General features: G+C 51.4%; 9 protein-coding genes across 9 annotated transcripts; 7 read left to right on the top strand and 2 right to left on the bottom strand.

Moving 5' to 3' along the window:
* Window positions 1-166: 166 nt before the first annotated feature.
* IAQ61_009187 (uncharacterized protein) lies at window positions 167-4,028 on the top strand (the record flags this gene model as incomplete). Its single annotated transcript, XM_066098293.1, has 4 exons — window positions 167-966; window positions 1,188-1,364; window positions 1,457-3,924; window positions 3,973-4,028. The coding sequence occupies exons 2-4, from the start codon at window positions 1,261-1,263 to the stop codon at window positions 4,026-4,028; spliced, it is 2,628 nt and encodes an 875-aa protein (XP_065951932.1). The 5' UTR covers window positions 167-966; window positions 1,188-1,260.
* A 508-nt stretch (window positions 4,029-4,536) lies between these two features.
* IAQ61_009188 (uncharacterized protein) lies at window positions 4,537-4,716 on the top strand (the record flags this gene model as incomplete). Its single annotated transcript, XM_003836811.2, has 1 exon — window positions 4,537-4,716. One exon carries the CDS (start codon window positions 4,537-4,539, stop codon window positions 4,714-4,716), a length of 180 nt encoding a protein of 59 aa, XP_003836859.2.
* A 656-nt stretch (window positions 4,717-5,372) lies between these two features.
* RVB1 (RuvB ATP-dependent DNA helicase pontin) lies at window positions 5,373-7,363 on the top strand. The gene is made up of 4 exons (XM_066098294.1): window positions 5,373-5,896; window positions 5,960-6,179; window positions 6,250-6,824; window positions 6,884-7,363. Exons 1-4 carry the CDS (start codon window positions 5,744-5,746, stop codon window positions 7,349-7,351), a joined length of 1,416 nt encoding a protein of 471 aa, XP_065951933.1. The 5' UTR covers window positions 5,373-5,743; the 3' UTR covers window positions 7,352-7,363.
* Window positions 7,364-8,229: 866 nt separating this feature from the next.
* Window positions 8,230-8,802, top strand: IAQ61_009190 (uncharacterized protein; the record flags this gene model as incomplete). Its single annotated transcript, XM_003836813.1, has 1 exon — window positions 8,230-8,802. One exon carries the CDS (start codon window positions 8,230-8,232, stop codon window positions 8,800-8,802), a length of 573 nt encoding a protein of 190 aa, XP_003836861.1.
* Window positions 8,803-9,556: 754 nt separating this feature from the next.
* Window positions 9,557-12,611, top strand: IAQ61_009191 (uncharacterized protein; the record flags this gene model as incomplete). The annotated part of the gene is made up of 4 exons (XM_003836815.2): window positions 9,557-10,224; window positions 10,366-10,878; window positions 10,931-12,264; window positions 12,494-12,611. Exons 2-4 carry the CDS (start codon window positions 10,654-10,656, stop codon window positions 12,609-12,611), a joined length of 1,677 nt encoding a protein of 558 aa, XP_003836863.2. The 5' UTR covers window positions 9,557-10,224; window positions 10,366-10,653.
* A 923-nt stretch (window positions 12,612-13,534) lies between these two features.
* Window positions 13,535-15,216, top strand: IAQ61_009192 (uncharacterized protein; the record flags this gene model as incomplete). Its single annotated transcript, XM_066098295.1, has 2 exons — window positions 13,535-13,764; window positions 13,863-15,216. 2 exons carry the CDS (start codon window positions 13,535-13,537, stop codon window positions 15,214-15,216), a joined length of 1,584 nt encoding a protein of 527 aa, XP_065951934.1.
* A 1,302-nt stretch (window positions 15,217-16,518) lies between these two features.
* On the top strand, window positions 16,519-17,235 carry IAQ61_009193 (uncharacterized protein; the record flags this gene model as incomplete). The annotated part of the gene is made up of 1 exon (XM_066098296.1): window positions 16,519-17,235. The coding sequence occupies one exon, from the start codon at window positions 16,519-16,521 to the stop codon at window positions 17,233-17,235; it is 717 nt and encodes a 238-aa protein (XP_065951935.1).
* Window positions 17,236-17,514: 279 nt separating this feature from the next.
* On the bottom strand, window positions 17,515-18,396 carry IAQ61_009194 (uncharacterized protein; the record flags this gene model as incomplete). Its single annotated transcript, XM_066098297.1, has 1 exon — window positions 17,515-18,396. The coding sequence occupies one exon, from the start codon at window positions 18,394-18,396 to the stop codon at window positions 17,515-17,517; it is 882 nt and encodes a 293-aa protein (XP_065951936.1).
* Window positions 18,397-18,493: 97 nt separating this feature from the next.
* IAQ61_009195 (uncharacterized protein) lies at window positions 18,494-19,111 on the bottom strand (the record flags this gene model as incomplete). Its single annotated transcript, XM_003836819.2, has 1 exon — window positions 18,494-19,111. One exon carries the CDS (start codon window positions 19,109-19,111, stop codon window positions 18,494-18,496), a length of 618 nt encoding a protein of 205 aa, XP_003836867.2.
* Window positions 19,112-21,670: the final 2,559 nt, after the last annotated feature.

Consider the following 21,670-nt stretch of genomic DNA (forward strand, 5'->3'; position numbering starts at 1 on the left):
CTTCGCTAACGTACCACCAGAGGTACCACAGGTCGTCGCTGCCTGACAAGACAGACAGTTTTGTTTACGCTGTTCATGGGCTCCTTCCCCTTTGCACGCACTATGTCACCACTGGCTGGGAAGGGGGTATCCCCCCCAAAAAAAAAAAAGAAACAACGGGGCCGTTGCTTTGATAACAGCCATGAGAGGCTCTGCAAGATCACTTTATACATTGTGGCATTGGGGTGGTTTCTTAGATGATAATCTGCAATGCATTGCGCAAAACTGGCCGAGCGACGGTGAGGTGATGGCAGCGGCAAGGACACGTAACCGCTCGTGGTTAGTGCAACTCAGGGGGGGCTCTTGCTTGGCACCGCGTCGGCGACTCGGAATCTTTAAGGTCGACCTTCCCTCTCTTCCTTTCGTCTTCGACGTTCTTCAGGTCCTCTTCCCGATCTTCGCTTCCAATCAACTCGCTCCTGCTCGCTCCTGCTCCGGATCCCCGTGCATTACTCGCACCCCACCACTACCATTTCCACCACCAACACCACCAACACCACCAACACCACCACCACCACCACCACCACCATCACCTTTCCACTATCTCCCAAATCCCAAAACCGTCCATTCCGCGAACCACGCCTAGCTTCTCGCCCTGCACGACTGACCCCGGAACACAACATAATTAACGCTGCACATCCCCCTCCCCAGCCTACTGCAGCCTTCCCGCCAATCCATCTCCCACGCCCAGACTCTCTCTTACCTCAACCTAAACCACCATCCGTGCGCGCCATCTCCAACCACTAGATCGTGTTGTTGCGACACCCCAACACAAGGCTACACCTGCTGCGCCCAGCCTTTTACCTGCCTCCCGCCTATCCACGCGCCTTGCCTCACCACAACAAACGCGCTCGTGAAAGAGTCTGACTAATCATCACTCGCCGCCGCCGCCGTCGTCGCCCTCTCACCTCACCGGCGCCACCTCTAGTACGTCACGTGTGTTTCCATCATCCTTTGCACCATATATTCCTCCCTGCCCCTCCTTGATCCTCTTGTTGCTCTGTCGATCCCCAACCACGCTTGCGTCGACCCCGCCACCAACCACATACGCGTCTGGCTTAGCTCCCCAAGCTCGGTCCGTCATCTTCACGCGTCGAATTGCCACACGCGTCGCGCGACATAAAGATGCAAATGGCTAACAGTCTCAGATTGGCAGCATCCACGACCACTGTAGTTACACATTCAGCCGCGCGCGAATCCGCCTATCACGTTAATGGACCCATGGCAGTAATGACTTCACCTGTCATCGAAAAATCGACTGTGGATCTCAAGGCGAGCGCTTTTGCGCCGGCAGACGCCATGGTCGTAGATACCGAGGCAAACGGGTAAGTGGCTCTTCCGCTTCGCCATCAGGCACTCTTGCGCCTGCCATGTCAACGCGTCCTTGCCATGCGCTACATGCACTGACAGTCCTAAGCGTTCATGATGCTCTTTTTGATGAAGCAGATCCTGCCGCAGACGCGATCAAAGACTTGCCGACACCACCACCCATCCCAACTCTAAATGGCGCGAAAGAGAACCACACGACCGAGGAAATAGCAGTACCAGAAGTTCCGCCTGCGATTGAACCGACCACAAACCTCTCTAGCGGCATCGACGGTGTCGCGCAACTTCTTCCAGACAACCAGCAAGACAACAACTCGTTGTTTGGCGACTCCGACATGGGGGCGACCGTAACCAATGCTGTGGAAGCACCAACTTCGGATGTGCGCGAAGAGCCAGCCACAGAGCAAGAGCTTTTGATTGCTACCCAAGCAACGAACGAAAGTACACAAAATGTGCCTGAAACTCAACTTGAACCAAAAGAGGAGCCTCTTCCAGATGTCATGGACACGACCTCCAACGTACCGGAAGACACAAAGCCCACGGATTCTTCTGGTGCGCCGACGAAGCCCATGAATGATCTTACAATCCATGCTAGTTCTGATGGGCCGGTCGCACAGCCGAATGCGGTACAATCGCCAACGGTTGTAGACCGCGAGATGGAAGATGCGCCGCCCTCGGGCAAAGTACGTCCTCGAGAAGATGATGAGGATGACATTCCTGATGCGAAGCGAACGAAGACCGAAGAACTAACTTCCAATGAGCAAGACTTCAAGGTCCCCGATGTGCCCGCGCATACCGAACAGCCCAATGGAAACAGCACGGTTGCGGGGCCGGCGTCGGACCCTGGCCAAGAGTCGGGTGTCCACAAGGCCGTCGATTACGAAGATTGGCCGCCGGGTCCCATGACTGAAGCGCAAAACAGGTTTTTGTTAGAGAGGATTCGCAATACGAAGAAGATCAAGGTCTCTCTCGCGTTCAAGGATCCCGTCAATCCTGTACTCCTTGGCATTCCCACCTACCCTGAAATCGTCAAGCATCCAATGGATCTATCGACAATGGAGCACAAGTTGAAGGACAAGAAGTACAACAATGTCAGGGAATTCATGGCAGACCTTGATCAGATGATTGAGAATAGCGAATTGTTCAACAACAAGCACCATCCCGTTACGCAAGCAGGGTACAATTTGCGCGCTTACTTCTTGAAGGGCATGGGCAAGATGCCTCGAGGAAGTGCTGCTGAAGAGCCAGTGCCCAAGGGAAAGAGCAAGAAACCCTCGGGGAGCACGGCAAATGCAAAGCAGCGCCGTGAGTCGAGGGTCGCGGTACCCACAGTCAAGGCTCCTGCAGTACCAACGCCTACAGCCATGTCCCCCCAAGCTGCCTGGCCTCTTCAGCAAGATGGTACACCTCTCATTCGCCGAGATTCATCCGCTGCAGATGGCCGGCCGAAACGAGAGATACATAGACCTTCAAAGGATTTGCCGTACACCAGTGCTAAGCCAAGGCGGAAGAAGTACCAGCAGGAACTTCGGTTCTGTGAGTCTGTGATGACAGAGCTCATGAAGCCAAAGTATTCTGCCATCACCTTTCCTTTTACCTCTCCCGTAGATCCTGTGGCCCTGAACATTCCATCTTACCTCAAAATCATCAAGAAGCCCATGGACTTCGGAACGATTGAGAGGAACCTAAAGAATGGCTTGTACCAGAGTGCCAAGGACTTTTATGCGGATGCCCAGTTGGTGTTCCAGAACTGTTACAAGTTCAATCCAGAAGGCGATGCCGTGAATAAGATGGGCCATCAGCTCGAAGATCTTTTCGAAAGCTTGTGGAAGGACAAGGCTGACTGGCTCGCGTTGCACGCACCCACTCAGGAACAATCCCATGGCGAGTTCTACTCGGATGAGGAAGAAGACGAGGAGGAAGAGGAAGAGGAAGTTGATCCGGCTCAGGCTCAGTTCCTTGCTCTCCAACAGCAGATTGCCCAGCTGAATGCTCAAGCCCAGCAACTTCTGCAGCAGCAGACGGCCAGTAAGCGTGCCTCGCCCAAAGCGCCAAGCAGCAAGAAGAAGAAGTCTGCGCCGGCGCCCACCAAGAATAAGAAGAGCTTGAATGTCCCACCTCCTCCTAGCAAGAATGCCAAGGCGCAAAAGAAGGTCAAGCCACCTGCGCCCCTGACTTTCAACCAGAAGTCGGAGATCTCAGAGGGCATCAGCACGCTTGGCGATGCTGACATGAGGCGTGCCGTCCAGATCATCAGGAATGGTTGTCCTCATCTTGCCAATGTGAACGACGACGAAATGGAGCTTGACATGGACGAAATTAATGATGATACATTGCGCGAGCTCCATCGATTCATCAAGACCATCCGTGGTCCCAAGGGGGCCACCTTGAACGATGATGATTTCGAGCCGCCGAGACCGGTGGCGAAGCAGGCTGCGAGCCGTCCCAAGAAAAATAAGCCCATGGGCAAGACGGAGCAGGAGGACAATATGCGCAAGATCCAGGAGAAATTGCAGTCTTTCCAGGGTGGCGCGTCCGGCTCCAGTCAGTCCCCAGCTGGTGAGTTGTCTGCGCTGGCAGTCCGTTCCCCAGGACTAACTCGTCTAGCGAATGATGCGTCGAGCGACGATGATGACAGCGCCTCTGAAAGCGAGGAGGAGTAGAGCTTTTTTGACGAGATGATTCTGAATCTTGGCGTGACCCCGTGACTGGCATCAAGGCAAGCTTTTCGAATGCTCCGCCGATTGTTACCGACCGATGCCTTCTGTTTCTTCTTTGGACGTTCACTTTGGGTGGCCTCGATTGGTAGTATTGGGCACCTATACCAAACATGTCAATGAGTGTACGATGAATGTGCGTTGGAATTTCTACCTTAGCTGAGCCAGAGAATCGCCAGGCCTACCAGTGGGGTTGTTTGAGCGCGTTGGAATTCCTTGCCGCGACTCAGCCAGCTTGCAAACAGCGAAGGCTCTTGGACCGGTTACAGGTGACGAGTTGGACGAGAGTCGAGAGCGTCTCTGGAGTCTTGGCCCTTGGTGACAGATGCTCATCCTCAGGCTAGGACAGGTTGGCGAGGGAGGGGTAACGGCTGATTAGGGATGCTGGGGCCATGATGCGCTTTGTACAAATATGGTGTGTGAGTTGGTAGGCGTGGTGGAGAATGCAGACAGTATGACTATCGATGTTCCCAGTGAAATTGGCCAGGTGGTGTTTTGTGAATGCAAGCGTGACGTTCCGGCATGGGCGCTTAAACGAGGTCCAGCCAATCTCAGCGACGTGCGGGTGGCAGATGCGACGAAGAGGGATGCAGCAGGCCGCTCAGTAGTGAGTGCGCGTGTGCGTGCGTGGTAGGATTTCGTGCTGGGATGGCTGTATCCGAGGAAGGGGACTTGTCGTGCATGCTGTCTGTCGGGTAGGCAATGGCGTGTAGCTGTCGGTAGAGGGCGGAGAGGGGGGACGGATAGACATGTCGAACAGCTGGACGGGTAGCGACGAAAACCACGATGAGCCACCTGAGCCGGTTGTCAGTCATAAATCCCGTGATTGCAGATAGCAGACACAAAATACTGTAGATATAGGGGGTTGCGACATCATCGCCACCCAAGGGCCGTCCTCGATGGTCGCCGTCGTCGGGATTCGGTAGTGCGACGTGCCGCCGTAGGTAGTGAAGGAAGCGTCGGGGAGAAGGAGGCGCGAGGCTCGAAAGCCAGGGCTCCAAGGCAGAGGGAAGGTGTAGGAGGTTAGGCATAGCGAGACGCACGCACAGCAGACGGACCAGTGTTCTGGGGCCAGAATGAGGACAGGATTGGTGTATAGTGTACAAGAGCGGTGCTCAGTCCCATCTCTCTCACTTGGTATGAAGGTGGAGAGGTGGAGTGGTGGAGTGGGGGGGAACGGGGCGGGTGACCAGACTTGGAGCCTTGAGGTGCTCTCTCTGCGGTGCCCTGGCCTGCCCTGGCCTGGCCTGCCTTGCCGATAATGGCCCTGTCTGTCTGTCTGTCTGTCTGTCTGTCTGTCTGTCTGTCTGTCTGGCGGGCAGTCGGTGGTGTGCGCTGAGAAGGTGAGCCGGGCCAGCAGAGTGCCAGGAAGCAGGACGCGCGCTAGGTAGCTTTCGCGAAACCCAGAAAACGCCCTGACATGGTTCAAACTTTACCTTGGGACCACCACCAAACAACCGCCAACCATTACACAAACAGACGACGTGCGCGACCATACCGATCGCATCTCTCCCCAATCATCCTACTCATTCCCTTCCCGCGAGAGCCAATTCTGAACCCCCAGCACTCGCGTATCCACACGATAGTCGATCGCCTTCGACCGACTGCCTTAGGCTGAGGTAGCGAGCTTCGACTTTGCGACCCAGCACGCCAAGCACAACATGGCAACGGTGCCAGTCAGCGAAGTGAAGAGCGCACACGATCGCTCTGCGCGTACCGCGGCGCATTCACATATCAAGGGCCTCGGGCTGTCGGGTGATGGACGCGCGATCCCCTCTGCCCATGGCTTTGTTGGCCAAGCTGCCGCTCGAGAGGTCTGTTGCGCCTGATGGATGCACACCAACATTCTTGGAGCGCAGTCAGCTAACGTGTCACAGGCATGCGGTCTGGTTGTCGATCTTGTAAAGGCGAAGAAGATGTCGGGGCGAGCCGTGCTGCTTGCTGGTGGACCAGGCACGGGAAAGACTGCGCTCGCGTTGGCCGTCAGCCAGGAGCTGGGGACCAAGGTGCCGTTTTGCCCGATTGTAGGAAGTGAAATCTACAGCGCCGAGGTCAAGAAGACGGAGGCGCTCATGGAGAACTTCAGGAGAGCCATTGGTACGTTCTGCCCGCTAAAGGCACGTCGGGTCAGCTTGGGCGAGCGACACGTCTCGAGCCACCCGCTCAGAACCATGTCCTGACAGATGTATCATAGGCCTCCGCGTCAAGGAAACCAAAGAAGTCTACGAAGGCGAAGTAACCGAGCTCACGCCCGAAGAAGCGGAGAACCCCCTCGGCGGCTATGGTCGCACCATCTCCCACCTCCTCATCAACCTCAAGTCCGCAAAGGGCACCAAGAAATTGCGCCTCGACCCCTCCATATACGAAGCGATACAGAAAGAGCGCGTCCGTCTCGGCGACGTCATCTACATCGAAGCCAACACGGGCGCCGTCAAGCGCGTCGGCCGCTCGGATGCCTATGCCACCGAATTCGATCTCGAGGCGGAAGAGTACGTGCCCATACCAAAGGGCGATGTGCACAAGAAGAAGGAGATTGTACAGGATGTCACGCTGCATGACCTCGATGTGGCCAATGCAAGACCACAGGGTGGACAGGATATCATGAGTATGATGGGTCAATTGATGAAGCCCAAGAAGACGGAGATTACGGAGAAGTTGAGGCTGGAAATCAACAAAGTGGTCAACCGCTATATTGATCAGGGTGTTGCCGACTTGGTACCCGGTGTGCTATTCATCGACGAGGTACGTATTCGTCTTTGCCCACCGCATCTCGTAATACTTAAACTAAAATCAACCCCCAGGTCCACATGCTCGACCTCGAATCCTTCACCTTCCTCAACCGCGCCCTCGAATCCCCCCTCTCCCCACTCGTCATCCTCGCCTCCAACCGCGGCTCAACCCACATCCGCGGCGGCGCCTCGCTGCCCCCCTCCGCCCACGGCATCCCCTCGGACCTCCTCGCCCGCCTCCTCATCATCCCCACGCACCCCTACACCGGCCCCGAAATCAAGCAAATCATCAGCACCCGCGTCACGACGGAGAAGCTGGCGATTTCGGCGCCTGCAAAGGACAAGGTGAGCGCGCTGGGCGAGAAGGTCAGCCTAAGGTATGCATTGCAGTTGCTGGCGCCGGCGAGCGTGCTGGCCAAGGTGAATGGCAGGGAGGGTGGCGAGATTGGGGAGAAGGAGGTTGAGGAGTGTGAGGAGCTGTTTTTGGATGCGGGGAGGAGTGCTAGGCATTTGGGGGTTGCCGAGGGCTATATTGCTTAGGAAAGGTGGGGGGGGGGGGTGGATAGTCAGCTTGACGAGGGGGAAGGGCGGTGGTTTCTTCTTTGCGTTAGCTAATGCGTGGATATCTAATGCTTACACCACGAGACCAGCGTTTCTTTTCTTTTTCTGTGTTTTGATGGTTTACACACGATTTCGGAGTTGAGACAAAGAAAGGGGGACTTGATGAAAAGTTGGAGTAGGGGGACATTTGTAGACGTCGAGGTTTTGTGCCTCGTAATGCCATGCCATGTTGAAACTCTCTGGTCCTTCTCACTTTCTCTTATTTGGGGTTTGGAAATGCAATGTTACCAAGGGGACTATGGACACCTTGGAGAAGGAAAGTGAAAGTTTTCAATGGGCGAGTGCATATTGGCCTGGTGAATGCAGTAGGCATAGAAATAAGCCTTTGCATGGTTCAAACTACAATTTTGCAGGCAATTTATCTTGGCCTTTGGTCTTCCCATGGTATAGTAGGCATGGTGTTGTCACGTTTTTGCTGGAAGATGCATGTGTTGCTGCACATGTGTGGCGTAATACCTGATTGGTTCCTCGACATGTGTGGCTTGATTCCGGGACTTTTAAGCCGCGTGGCGCGGTAAGGGTGGCGTATCGATCTCTTGGGGATGATGGCGTAGTGTGTTTTACACGATCATCTTTGCGGGCTTGAACTTGAACTTGTTCTTCAACTTCACGTCGCAAATCACACTCACCACACCACGCCACGCCACGCCTCGCCTTGCATCCCGTTGAACTACACAGGAACGGAGATCTCACTGGAGTTTTTTTTTTTTTTTTTTTGGTGAGGGACAAGTCTACGACCGGAAAAGAGCATACGGCAGCCACCTATCACCCAGCTCATCCACCACCACCAACTCAACATGTCAACACTCACACCCCGCCCCCGCCTCCCCCGCACCCTCCTCTTCTTTACCCGCCACGCGCCCAATCGCGCATTCAGCCGCACCCCGCGTCGCCCCTCCTCGCCTTTTACAACGGGGCCTGCGCCTCCCCGCCTGCCAAAGGAGGAGCAGGAGATTTTCGAGAGACTGCAGAAGGGCAGTCGGGGGGCTTTTAGCACACCGAGGGAGGAGGTGGGCGAGGGCGAGGGCAAGGGCGAGGGCGTCGCTCAGGCAGATGGAAGTCCATTCTCATCCTCGCCTACAGATTCGTCGGCACCGTCCACGCCACCCTCGCGCTTCAAAATCAACCAGTCCCCCGACAGTGACAGCGCCAGCGCCAGCGCCAGCACTGTCCCACCCGTCCGCTTTGAAACCGGCAAGGCGATTAGACAGGGCGAGGAGGTCCATCCTAATATGCGCCGCGGTGCGCCGCCGGAGTTTGAGGGCGATGTTAATCCCAAGACGGGTGAGGTTGGGGGGCCAAAGAATGAGCCGTTGAGGTGGGGGGCTAGGGCGGATTGGAGTTATAATGGACGGGTTACGGATTTTTGAGGGGGAGTTGGGGGGTTTATGAGGGAGATGGTGGAGGAGTGGGGAAGTAGTGTGTATATATGTCATTCATTGGCCTTGAAATAAAAGGCAATAGTCTCAATAACATCCATCCCTCCATCCATCCACACGCATACCACACACAAAGCCCTCCACCCATAACCCTCCAAAACGCACTTCAACCACCAGAACACACTGACAGTACACTACCAAAGTAGTCCACGTACAGTATCGTAAACTTTCCCGAATTAAACCACCCCGCCTACCCTGCCCTGCTTCATTCCCACACACGCTCTATTTTTAGCAAGCTGCTAGGCAGACCCAGAAGGTTTCTGCGTTGTTTTGGATGGTGGGGCGCTAGGCATGGAAGGTGGTCTGGGGGCGGGCTGGTATGGATGGGGATGGGCTTATCATGGCTCGATGCGATGGTGGGGTTGGCAGTTTGGGGGTACCTAGGACCTTGTTTGCGGAGAAGGGGGAGGTGGTGTGTATTGTATTGGGTTGCAGAGAGATGCAGGCTGAGAATGAGGATGGGGTGTGGGTAGGGCTGGCGTGCGTGGGACTTACTGGATACGAAGGGGTGGGCAGCAGAGTATCGTGGCTTTTTGTGACACGTTACCGTACGGTATCGTAAACGGCTATTGGGATACCGGTACCTATTACCGGTATGGCGGCGACAATGGTTTTTCCGGAGGATGCAGGTGTTTGCCTAAAGACTAACCACATCTACCATGCCTCAACATTGCCCATTGCCCATTGCCCATCGTCCATGGCTTGCTCCATTGAAAAGAATAGGCGCCGAGACACAGTAACATGAATGTTTCAGGAACCGTGATGAGAGATGGCCTGGCGGACGTTCTGGGTTGATCTTTGCCAACTCCGGACACAAACCTGGCTCCGATCAGGGACCGACGACATTTGGACATCCAACCTTCCCGGATCTAACTCCACCCGCTCCCTTCAGCACTGTGAGCCAGCGCAGCTGTTCAACAAAACCCCCATGATGCCCTCGTACAATTCCTATTCTCACCACCGTCGCAATGAGCCAGACGCTTTCCCTCGTCCCCAGGGGTTGGCACCCTCGACGACGTTCCTCCATAGGTGGTAATCTGGCACTTCAATAACTCCGCGAGCTTAGGCACCCCCGGAAAGGCGCAGCACACTTGAGTCTTGAGTCGAGACCAGAGCCTGGCCCCTGGGCATCATGCGTCTTGGACGTCTGGGATTCTGCATGTGCAATGGGAAGCTGACGGACAAACATCGTGAGCGAAGTTCTTATATCCCGCAATACCGCCGCGAACAGCATGCTCACAATCTTCTCGTCTGCACCATATTCACAAGCGCAACGCTGCACGCAAACATGCGGGTGTGTTCTTTGACACTAAATTGACTAGTTGGAACATACTACTGCGGCTCCATTGCCCTGTACGAGGCCCCCCCCCCTCCCCCCCAGCGCCGCGATTCCTTCTTTTAGAGATCGCCATCTAAATCTAGGGGCTCGTATTTGGCCACCGTCGAGTCGTTGACAAGGTCCGAATGATGTGATTAGCTGACCATGGTACACAGTCACCAAAGGCTCGTGCCCCCTTCTGTTCCAGACACCACTTGAGATAAACCTCCACTGGGCGCAGTGATGCACACGTCCCAGGCCCCTCATTCCTCGTCATTCGTTTCTGGTGGTCTGCACTGCTATCTTGTACGGTAGCGCTGCTTGGGATTCCCGGCCTTAGAGCCCGCATTGCGGCTTTCGTAATTACTGATTAGACAGCGGCTCACCACCATCTCCTACTCCTGACGATCACTTGCTTGTCCAAACACCAACATTCATTCCTTCTGTGCAGTGCCAAAGGAGCGATGCGGAATTTCTGGCTGGCTGCAGCTGCGATTGTACAGTCTGTTGTCGCTGTCAATGTTACTGTTGATCTTGGCTATGCGCGATATCGTGGGAAAACGATTGAGAATAGCATTACACGATGGGCGGGCATGCGCTATGCCCGGCCGGTGTCTCGAGTCAATGGTCGACGGTTTACCGCACCAGAAGAGCCCGAGAACGAGCGAAACGTGACAGACGCCACCAAGGTACGCCTACACCAACCTGATTGTGCGTCTACAAACGCTGACGCCTCCGTAGTTTGGATCGCTCTGCATTGGTACTGAAACTGAACTAACTGCTGAATTTGGCGGCAACTACTCGGAGGATTGCCTCTTCATCAATGTGTTTGCGCCATCAAAGGCAAAAAATGACAGCAATCTGCCTGTCTACGTCTTCATCCAGGGCGGTGGCTTCAATGTCAACGGCAATGCTGATTACAACGGCGCAGACTTGATCGATGCTGGTGATGATGGCATCGTCGTGGTCAATTTCAACTATCGCGTAGGACCTTATGGATTTCTTGCTGGCAAGGAACTCGCCGAAAACAAGACGCTCAGTTTGAACAACGGACTCAAGGATCAGAGACTTGCCCTGCAGTGGATTCAGAAACATATCAAGAAGTTTGGAGGCGACCCAAACCATGTCACCCTCGGTGGAGCCAGCGCCGGTGGCGGCTCAGTCGTCCTTCAACTCACAGCGTACGGTGGCCGCGATGACAAGCTCTTTCATGCCGCCGCTGCCGAATCTGCCGCTTTCCCACCTCTTCGCAATGTCGAGGACAGTCAGTGGCAGTACGAAGCTTTGCTGAAAGAGGCGGGCTGCAAAGACCTTGAATGTCTTACGAACATGGATGCAGTGAAATTTCAGGCAGCCGTACAATCTCTGAGGATGCCCTTCCCCGGCGCAAGCAACGCCCCAATCTTTTTCTGGAACCCGACTCTAGATTATGACTTTGTTCAGGACTATACCTACAACGAGCTCCGCAACGGCCATTTCATCAGGGTGCCCACAATCTTTGGCGACTCCACAAACGAAGGCACCATCTTTACTCCAAGAAACGTCACCTCGCTTCCCCGCGCCCAACAATTCATCATTGACCAATTCCCCGGCGCCTCGTGGAGTGAAATTGCGAAAGTCTGGAAAGGCCCTATAGACATCAGGCGAGACCCTCGCTGGCGAACCCTGGCAGCAGATGTCTACGGCCATATTCGCTACACCTGTCCCAACCTCAACATGTCTGACATCTTCGCCAGGGATAACTCGCATCCCACATGGCAATACCGATGGAATGTCGGTACAGCCACTCACGTGGGCGAATTGCTCCCCATCTGGAACAATGCCACATCTGCCGCTGGTGTCTTTGCCCAAGCCTATTGGGCGTCTTTCATCCGCAGCTACGACCCAAATAAGCATGCGACTGAGTATCTCCTGGCCAAGGGCCAAGGAATGGAGAGCCCCTTGTGGGAGGACTTTGGAACGTTTAGGCAGAGAATGACATTCAGCGACGACAACGTTGTGCGGATGCAAATTTTACCTGATGAAGAGGTGAAGCAATGCCATGCCATTGACAATATGGGATTACATTTGAAACAGTAAGTCTTTCACCACACACGCCCCACGCACAGCTTGGAAGGGCATGAGATGATTCTTCACTCTTTCCATTGCACCTGTTTCACCCCCCAACTATTACTTCTCCAATGACCTACTCCATCAAGCAAAAACAAGCTTTTCGGTACAGATGGATTCACATTTCGATTCAGCAGACCACTGCAGTTTACAACTCTCGCACGTGGAATCAATTCAGAGGCTAATATAAGACAGGGTCACTAGCTCGAATTCTACCATCACATCAGCCGGCGTGCGCAAGGATTCCCTTGCTTCGAACTACATTGCGGCTGGCGCTGTGCTATTGGGCATATTCCAATGGGTGTTTGCTTGAACGCGAGCGTGATTTCCGCTGGAGCGGCGATGCTGTGACATGGAGACGTGGCACGGCCACAGATCACGCGTGGTCCACTGAGCAGCATCTTTGTACATCCCCTCCCCCGGCATAAATAGCATGCCATCGAAATTGATTATGAGTGCAAAGGGCGTCCTGAAAACGGCCTGTCACGGGCCACGAGGCGCAGAGGTTCGGAAACCGAAACCCGGAGATTTTCCAATTACGGAATTGGATGTGGATGTCTCAAGACGAATCACCGGTATAAGCATCGATCAGATAAGCCCCTGAACTGGTCTTTGCATCACCGTACAGCCCATACTATGGGACATGATCTCTTGGCATCTGGGTGAGGAGAAGAGGAGAAGGCGATGCAAACAAGTTGTTACTCATCTGCCAAACTACGGCGAAAAAGGGGGGAAACACGACTCACACTGGAACATTTCATTTCAAAGAGAGAAGAGGATTTTGCGGACCTGCCGCGAGCGGCGAATATTTCAGCGTACAGCACCTACCTACCTGCCAGAGAAGCAGGAGCACCATTATTCCTATGTTTTCAAGTAGTAAAGATTTCTTCAAAAACAGTATTAAAACAGTTCAAAACTTGGTTTGGTCGCTTATCATGTCTCGTTAATGACTCTGTGTGGCGATGGCGATGTTATTGCACTAGAGCAGGGTTGACAGAGTGAGTTTTTGTTTTTTACTTTTGACTTCATGGAGCCCGCGACTTTCAACATTAGAACTTTTTTCCGCGGCTCAACCTCAGATTGGTTACAATAGCTAATTATGCATACTGCAGTTCGCTTATAGACTAGTGTATAGAAACATGGTCTTCCTAATGTCTCGGTCAAAGTCCATGTGGAAAAGGCTAGCTTCACCTCGTCTCTCACGCAGCCATTTCTCCAAAAGCGTAGTGAACATAAATGCAGCTCTTCTTCACAGATTACGCTAACATTCACTCGCCCAAAATGCGTTGCAACGGCGCTCCACTGCAGATTATGGACTGTTCGCTGGCGACTCTCGTGTTGCCTTCACAATGTGGTCTACCAGCCCAGTTTGCTTTCACAGTGTCATGCAACCCCAGACATATAGTCGATTCTACCATCTGCCCAGCAACATGCATCAACAATTCATTCAAGTGTTTTGCGTGGAAGTATAGCAAACAAGCGTCTGTGTCTACGTTCGATTCAAGGTTTGGGGATATCATTGACCACGGAAGATCTAAGACAAATCTGCATTCACTTTGCCAAGGACAAACGGTCCATCAAGGGTCCTGACCTACGCACAGCCAGCCTTTTCATCTCTGCAGAAGACGAATCAAATACCAACTCTATCTCAGGCTGTTTTCGATCTGCCAGGAGCCATGGATTCGCACTCCGTTGTCGTTGCGCAGAAACAACAGGTCTCAGCCGCCGCTTCAGAGACCACACGCGAGGCCATGGAGACAAGTGCGACTTTGCAAGGCCCACATCTTCAGCCTGATTTATCGTACTTGGGAGATAATGAGGGTCGGTCTGGAGCAGCAGCCTCCAAGGGCAAAGGTAAGGCAGTCCAGTCGGTGGTTGAGTCTCCAGAGCTCTTCAAGGAGTTCAACTTTGACTTTTTCGAGCTTTCTGATCTCAAGCCGCCAGAAGAACAAGAACAAGAACAAGAAGAGGAAGAAGATTCTAAAATCAACCCCGCTCCGCCTCATCCAGCCACCGTCTTCAACTACCCAGACCTCAAAACATGGTCAGTACCCACAACCGTGTCTCCATCAATCACCCAGCACCCCGACCCCCAACCCATCTCTTCCCAAACACCCCATACCAACTCTCCACCCACACATACTCCCCCCATCAAACCCCCACCAAAAAACCCCCGCTACTACCCGCACGCCCTCTCAACCCCCGCCAAGCACGCCCTCGCCCTCGGCCAAAAGAACCACAGCCTCCAACCATGGACACAACAACACCTCCTCCACCACCACGAATCCCGAAAAGAACTTGTACCGCGCAGCCTGGATAAGGATTACACTTCAAAAGCACTCGCGGCTATTGAATACGATGTCCAGACTGCCCGATGTACGATGTTGAAGGCGACGCAGAATGTGCGTCGTTGGTCTCGGGTACCGAGTCTTGATGCGCAAATGCTTGGGGATGATGAGGAGGATGTGGGGGCCATGTTGCCTCGGGTGCAATCTTGTTCTCCTGGTGCGGAAGATTGTGTGGGTGATGTTGGGTCCTCCAGCGCCCCGACACCTTCTTTTCGTCCTCTGTGTCCTCACACTTTGCATACTTGCATCCCTGCACTCCCTCCGAACTCATCAAACACCCTGATCCGTGCATCTAACACCTATGCAAACTCCTCTCCTTCTCTTCCCCCTTCTCTTCCCCCTTGTCTTTCCCCTTCTCTTTCGCTCCCGCACCCGCTCCCCTCCCCCCACCCCAACAAAACTTTCGATGCCTTCCTCGCGCCGCACAAATCAGGTAAAGGCGAGACGCACCGCGCAAGTGCAAATGCGAAGATGGCGGTGAAATCGCAGAAGCTGTTGCGGGATGGTGGTGGGTTTACTGGTAAGACTCTTGTGTTGCTTGGCTGGTGCAAGCGCGGTGTGGATGATTAGTGGAAGTGTGTGTGCTGACTGGATTTTAGATAGGGGTGGAGAGCGAGAGCGGGTGAGGCGGTTTTCTTGGGAGGAGGAGGAGGAGGGGGAATAGGGTGGTGGGGGTTGGATGGGTTGGTTATGAAGGGTGCGGGGGCGTTGGCGTTGGCGTTGGCGTTGTAGCATGAATGGGATGGGGCGTTGATGTATGATAGTACTTTGGAATTGGAAAACAAGTATGCAAATTCTTTTCTCAGAAATGGATATACACATATATGTATAAACAACACCAACTGTGCCTTGCAACCATACCACGCACTGCAAAACTCCAGCCTATACTCCACCACATCTGCCCTACTCAAGCAAAAGAATGCCCATCCAGCAAAGCAAACTAAGCCTCTCCCGCTCAAAATGCCAGATTGGAGTAAATTAGATCCCACCACGCCAGGGAGTGAAAGAGCCAACGCAGAGAAACAAAGTGTAGGACTGTATTTCCCATCTAGTCCGAATTTTTCGGTGTATATTGTGCACTGCGTGGTGTTGGGTGGAAAGATTAACAGTCATGGTAATGATCAGAGTGGCAAACATCGTCACCATTAAAAAGTGTCATCTAGCTTGGAGGAGATTTCGGCTTTGTGGGCACGAAAAGGCTTTGGCTTGCTGCATATCAATGGTGGTGGTTGTTACTAGGGAATCGGGGTTAAGGGCACTGGGTAAGTGATTCCATGTTGAAATGGGAGCTGGAGCTGGAGCTGGAGATGGTGATTGTCATTGGCGTGGTCAATCTGAATTGGAATGACGTAGTTTGCTAAGGGTCCATGACAAGTGAAAGAGAGCTGGTTGAGTTGTTGGTGTTAGTGAAAATTAGCTGTTCTGTGGGTTTGTATGGTGCGGGGAGATGGACGTTGGAGAGTTTGAGTATGTGGGTGCTTTGAGGTTTCTGTGATCATATATGTACATTGTGACAATCTGTGTTGTGACGAGTGATGCAGAGGAGATGATCTGCCCTGTTTGTCAGGGTGAATGCAATGTGCACTACGCATTGTGCAGAACCGACATAGAGAATTTCGTCTGTGAATGCAGAGTTGTTTTCATAATATTAACAACCTTGTGAGAGAACTCCAGATTGGGAACTATTGTTTGTTCACTATGCATCACAACGTAGTATAACAACATCCTGCCCCTCTCCACACATCCACTCACCACTGACCAAGACAGCAGCAGGAAGATAGGAAGACGAGATATCTCAGATACAACCACCTCACGAGACTATCCTCGAGACTTCCAACAAACCTTCTTGTCATACCAATCTCAACGTCCACAATGACTTCAAACCACACCCTTTCCTCGAAAGTCTCCAACTCCACCTCACACTCCCCCACACACCTCACAACCCCCCGATCCACCGGCCTCCCCAGCGACGAATACCGCGATCTCGTCAAACGCCAACGCCGCAGCCAAATAGAATCCCACCTCTCCCACAAACACAGCATCTCATCTTGCTCCACCACCACCACCACCCCCCACACTCCAACCCCCTACCAAACCACCCACCTTTCCCCCTCACACCGCCTCCAAATCTCCCAGGTGAAAAATGCAACGCGCCGAGCTCTAACCCCTGGTTTCGACTTCACAGACGAACGCTACGAACAGGCCCAACGGCGCGACACCACTACGCACAAGTCACGTAGGTATCAGGAACCGATTCCACAGCGCTATATTAACGAGTTTAACAGCAAGTGGGCGCGCGATGACGAGCTGTACGATGCGGAGCAGGCGCGTGCGGATCGGGTGGTGAATGCGGCGTGGCGGGTACATGATGGTATGCGAGGTGATGTTGCGCCGCTTGATGCGTCTGCAAGTTCGCCGCCACGTGGTGAGCGTCGTGTTCATTGTGGAGTTGAGGCGGTGCGGGAGCAGTGTTTGGAGTCTGGTGGATGTCGGACTGCGAGACCGCAGCTAGTGAGTAAGTTTAGTACTGATAGTTTGGGGTTTGAGGAGTCTAAGCGTGGTATGTTTGGGTTTCGCTCGTTGAAATGAGGGTTGCTTGTTCCAGGGGTATGGGATGGATTGGGTTTTTGGGCTTTGGCTAGGTCTATTCTAGAATGGAGGCGAAGTGTTGATGGGGGTTTTGGATACTTTCCATGTTCAAGCTGAGAGACAGTTGAAATCATATTGTATCCAAAAGCTCTATCAACACTTCGTCTCCATTCTAGAATAGACCTAACCAAGTACTTAGTCCATAAACAAAAAATACTTCCTTCGACCGAAGCTGAATGTAAAAGGTCGAAGGTACAAATGAAAAGTGTGAATAATTCTTTAGTTATCTAGTGTGATGCCAGCCTCGGGAGCTATACTACTGACCAGATAGTCGGCGATGAGTTCGGTTGTCGCGCCACCCTTGTTGAAACCTATATGTCCTCCAGCTTTTCTGGTAACAAATACGGCATTCTCAAGCTGTTCCATGAGGCCTTGGGCCCATACCATAGGCGTGGCAGCATCATTGATTCCATTTGTGACCAGTATCGTAGCATCGGTCTTGATGTGGAGTTTCTTTGGAGGATTCTTGACCTTGTATGGCCAGCCAATGCATTTGGTTTGCAAGTCCCACATTCCTGGTGCAGTGCCTGAGATGGGTGCATACTGTTTCAACAGTGCTTGCTTGGCGAGCAGATCGGACACGGAAGTTGCCGAGTGTACCCAGTCGAGACAGCCGATGGCGAGGAAGGCGTCAGGACCGTTCGAACGGATGAATCCGGAGCCATTACCTTCGGTCGCATTAATGAAGGCTCTCGAGAGTGCTGCGTAACTCCCTCCGATCTGTCCAGGTTTCAACATAGGGAAACCGAGGTAACCACGTATACTGGAAGCTATGTTGGGAGCTGTCACGAAGGTGGTGCACTCATTGTTGTTAGGGCAATCGGGTACAGGGATAGGCTTCTCTGTTGCGTTCGCGAGCACCGCATTGTACATTGCTTCGACATCTTGACCTCTGAGCTCAGAGACCTCAGAAGTACTGGCCCATTCGAAGTAAGCTTTCGACGCAAGGCCGATGCTTGTCGCCTCGTCAAGAAGCATCATTGTTTCATTCGGCGAGTGCAGCAGGACGCTGTCGAGGGCTAGAGTGCGAATGTTGTCAGGAAACAGGGCTGCATACTGAGCGCCGATCATTGTTCCGTACGACATGCCAAGAAAGTTCATTGGCCCATCGTTCAAAGCTACACGGACAGCCTCGAAATCTTTCGCAACGCTTGGTTTTGGTCAGCGAGAAGAGTGCACAAATGAAGAGAGTGAGAGATTACCTGATAGTATCCAAGTGCTCAAACAACGGCCCAGTAAGCTCTCGGCAAGACTCTGCGTATCTTCTGTTCTTATCAACCATCTTGTTGAACTCTTCCTCATTCTGAGGAGCGTAAGCAACATTCTCTGCGTGTATCTTATTGTTACATGAAATGCCATTGCTCAATCCAACACCTCTTGGATCTAGACCGATAAGATCGAACGACTCAAATATGCTTTGAGGTACATTCGATCCACGATCTGCGAAATCGCGAATGGCTGCTATTCCACTCGCGCCCGGCCCTCCATAATTCAGGAACAGAGATCCGATTCTAGTGAGGGTCCTATTTGGTTCGGTTAGATCCGTTTTCCAAGCGGACATCTTGACAAGTCCCAGGTTGAAGTGTTCGCCGTGTGGCTTTTCCCAATCTACAGGGACAGAGAAATTGGCACATCGGAGGAATCGTCTCCAGTCAGGGGGGCATGGTTTCCAGTCAATCGACGATGGCGTACTGCTTGCCGGAGGGAATTGGCCAATACCGTGGGCCGTGGCTGCAGGTACAGCGAATGCTGTTCCTGATAGAGATATAAGAAGCGATATGGAGGCTCCATACGTTGAAACTGTCTGGAAAACCATCGTAGGACGTGGTTGTGGGCAGCCACAAAGAGAAAGAATAAAAAAGAACGTGATTGAGCTGCGCAAATCATTCCCTTCTTCCAGTGCAGATACCTCTTTATACCGACTTGCCTTGAATTCCAACTCGGACCGATGTATCTACGTACGGCCGGCCCTATATTGTGTGTACCGCTACAAGCTACTGCCCTACCGGTAGTACTCACGCCCAAATGGTCCACAGTCTTATATGGGCACGACGGGCAGGGCTTAGGTAGAAGCGACAGAAGCCACAAAGCCACAATGCGCGTTCCCTGAGACTTCTGCTTATGGGTGCTCTGGAGGGCATGCCCAAAGCTCAACCAAGGATGATGGGAAAACTGGAGGATACTGTACACCTCCTGGGATGTGGCTCTGTTTTTGGAGCAGCCGCCATGCTAACTTGGGGAGGTTAGCGCCGTATACCGTATCGGAGCACACTGTGCTCACTATTCTAGGCAACGATTAGCCGCATGTACATTGACTTTTTTGGAGAACATCATCTGCACTGACTAGTATAAGACAGAAAGGTTATGGCCAGAGTATTAGTGAAGTTTTAGCGCAGAACCCCTTTCTCTTAACTTACCGATCGGTACTTTCTCTATTGCTGCAATGACCCGGGCCAACCCTCCCCAACGCTGATCCTTGGTTAGCGCTCACCATACCCAGACAGAGTCGTAGCAGGAAATGAAGATGCACATGTGCAGAACTTAGAACGCGTACTATGATTACTGGCGTTCGTATATCTTGATCGTACTTCGGCTGTACTTACATACAACATCATACTATGGTATCAGGCAAAAGTGCTCCCCTGTGGGGCGCCTAAGCCACCCCTGTATCTAACTATACTAGATTAGGGTGATACAGTAATATATTTATTTCTTAAAGTTTCTTAATACTTAGTGTGCCTACCCTAGGCTTTAATTACTGCCTAGTAGCGAGCCCTTATACTATTTACTAGTAATTAGAGCTAATTAGGTGTAATTAAGTCCTAGGCTGCGCGTATAATCTCTTATAGTTGTTTATATAAGGGCTACTACCCTATAGGTAGGTCTAGATAGTAGAATTTAATTTAATCTTTGTTACAGGATGTAACGACTTAGGTAGGTAGGGCATCCAAAAAGGTATCCTATACGACTTAAAGGCATATAGGAGTGCGCGTCTATATAGAAAAGAATAAGATTCCTACACCTATAGGTCTTGTATAAAAGGATAAGAAGAATATACCTATCCTAACTATAGGCGAGCTATTCTCTATATATATTAGTAAGTTAGGCCTTTATTAGGCCTAACTTAGTATAGAATAATAGGTAGGTAATTCTACCTTATTATTATACTACCCCCTCCTATAGAGAAAGGATAGTCCCTATCCTTAGGATTAGGTTTAGATCCCTTATTAAAGAAGAGCTTTTTGCAAAATAAATCCACCTTTACCTCTACCTTTACCTTTACTTCTTCTTCCTAGGGTATAGACCCCTATCCCTAGCCTGTATATAACTAGCCCTCTACCTACTAACTTTCTTATTCCTATATCCCCTATTTTTTAATTATTTAACCTAATCTATCTAAAATCTAGTAAGTATTTAATCTATATAATTAAATAGTTACTAATCTAAATTAGAACCTTTAGCTATGCTAGTACTAGTACTATTAGGAGTCCTCCCTATTACTTATCGCGCTCTCTATATAAGGGTAGTTAGGGCTCTAGCTAGGGGTAGGTTTAATAATTTTAATTTTAAGTTAAAGAATTCTAAGAAGTGCTAGTACTATATCTCCTAGAATAAGTATTGCAATCTAGTAAGTATCTAAGTCTAATAGGGTTCCTTTACTAATTCTAGCAGATTCCTTCTTTTATTAGCCTAGAGTACTCTACTCTTAGGGGTGCTCTAGATAAGTACTATAGCCTAGTAGCAAACCCTGCTAAAGGGGATAAGGATAAGGATACTATAGTTACTTATTAGAAGGATATTAAATAGTTTAAGGCTACTATTTAAGAAGCTACCTAAAACCTTACTAAGTGCGTTACTATTACTAATACTTAGACTAAGGGTATAGAAGCTACTAAGATCCTTATAGCTATATATTATACTACTATATCTAATTTATATTAGCTTTAGAATAGTATTTATAAGATAGTCTTAGTAGTTAGGGGCTTAATAAGGGCTATTAATAAACTTAAAGAGGAAATAGCACTAAATTAGGAGGCAACCTTTATAGTATAGGCTAAGATAAAGGCGCTTAATAAGAAGGCGTCTAAATTAGTTCTAGCTCCTACACCTACTCCTGCACCTGCTCCTGCACCTATTGCACTAGTTATCTAGAAGCTAGCTAAGAAGGGTGGTCTAGGTGCTATCTTAGCTAATATAGAGTCTAAACTAGGTTCTAATAGAGAGATAGATATAGAATAAAGAGGTTTCCTAGGGGTAGTGTCCTAGGAACCTTAAAGGTTCTAGGTTAGTTCTAAATAGGATATAATAATAAATAGTAATAAGAATAATAGTAATAGATAGTAGTTAATAGATAATATATAGCTAAATAGGATAT

This window comes from Plenodomus lingam (assembly GCF_022343315.1).
Source record: "Plenodomus lingam strain CAN1 chromosome Unknown contig_5, whole genome shotgun sequence".
Taxonomy (NCBI): Eukaryota; Fungi; Ascomycota; class Dothideomycetes; order Pleosporales; family Leptosphaeriaceae; genus Plenodomus; species Plenodomus lingam.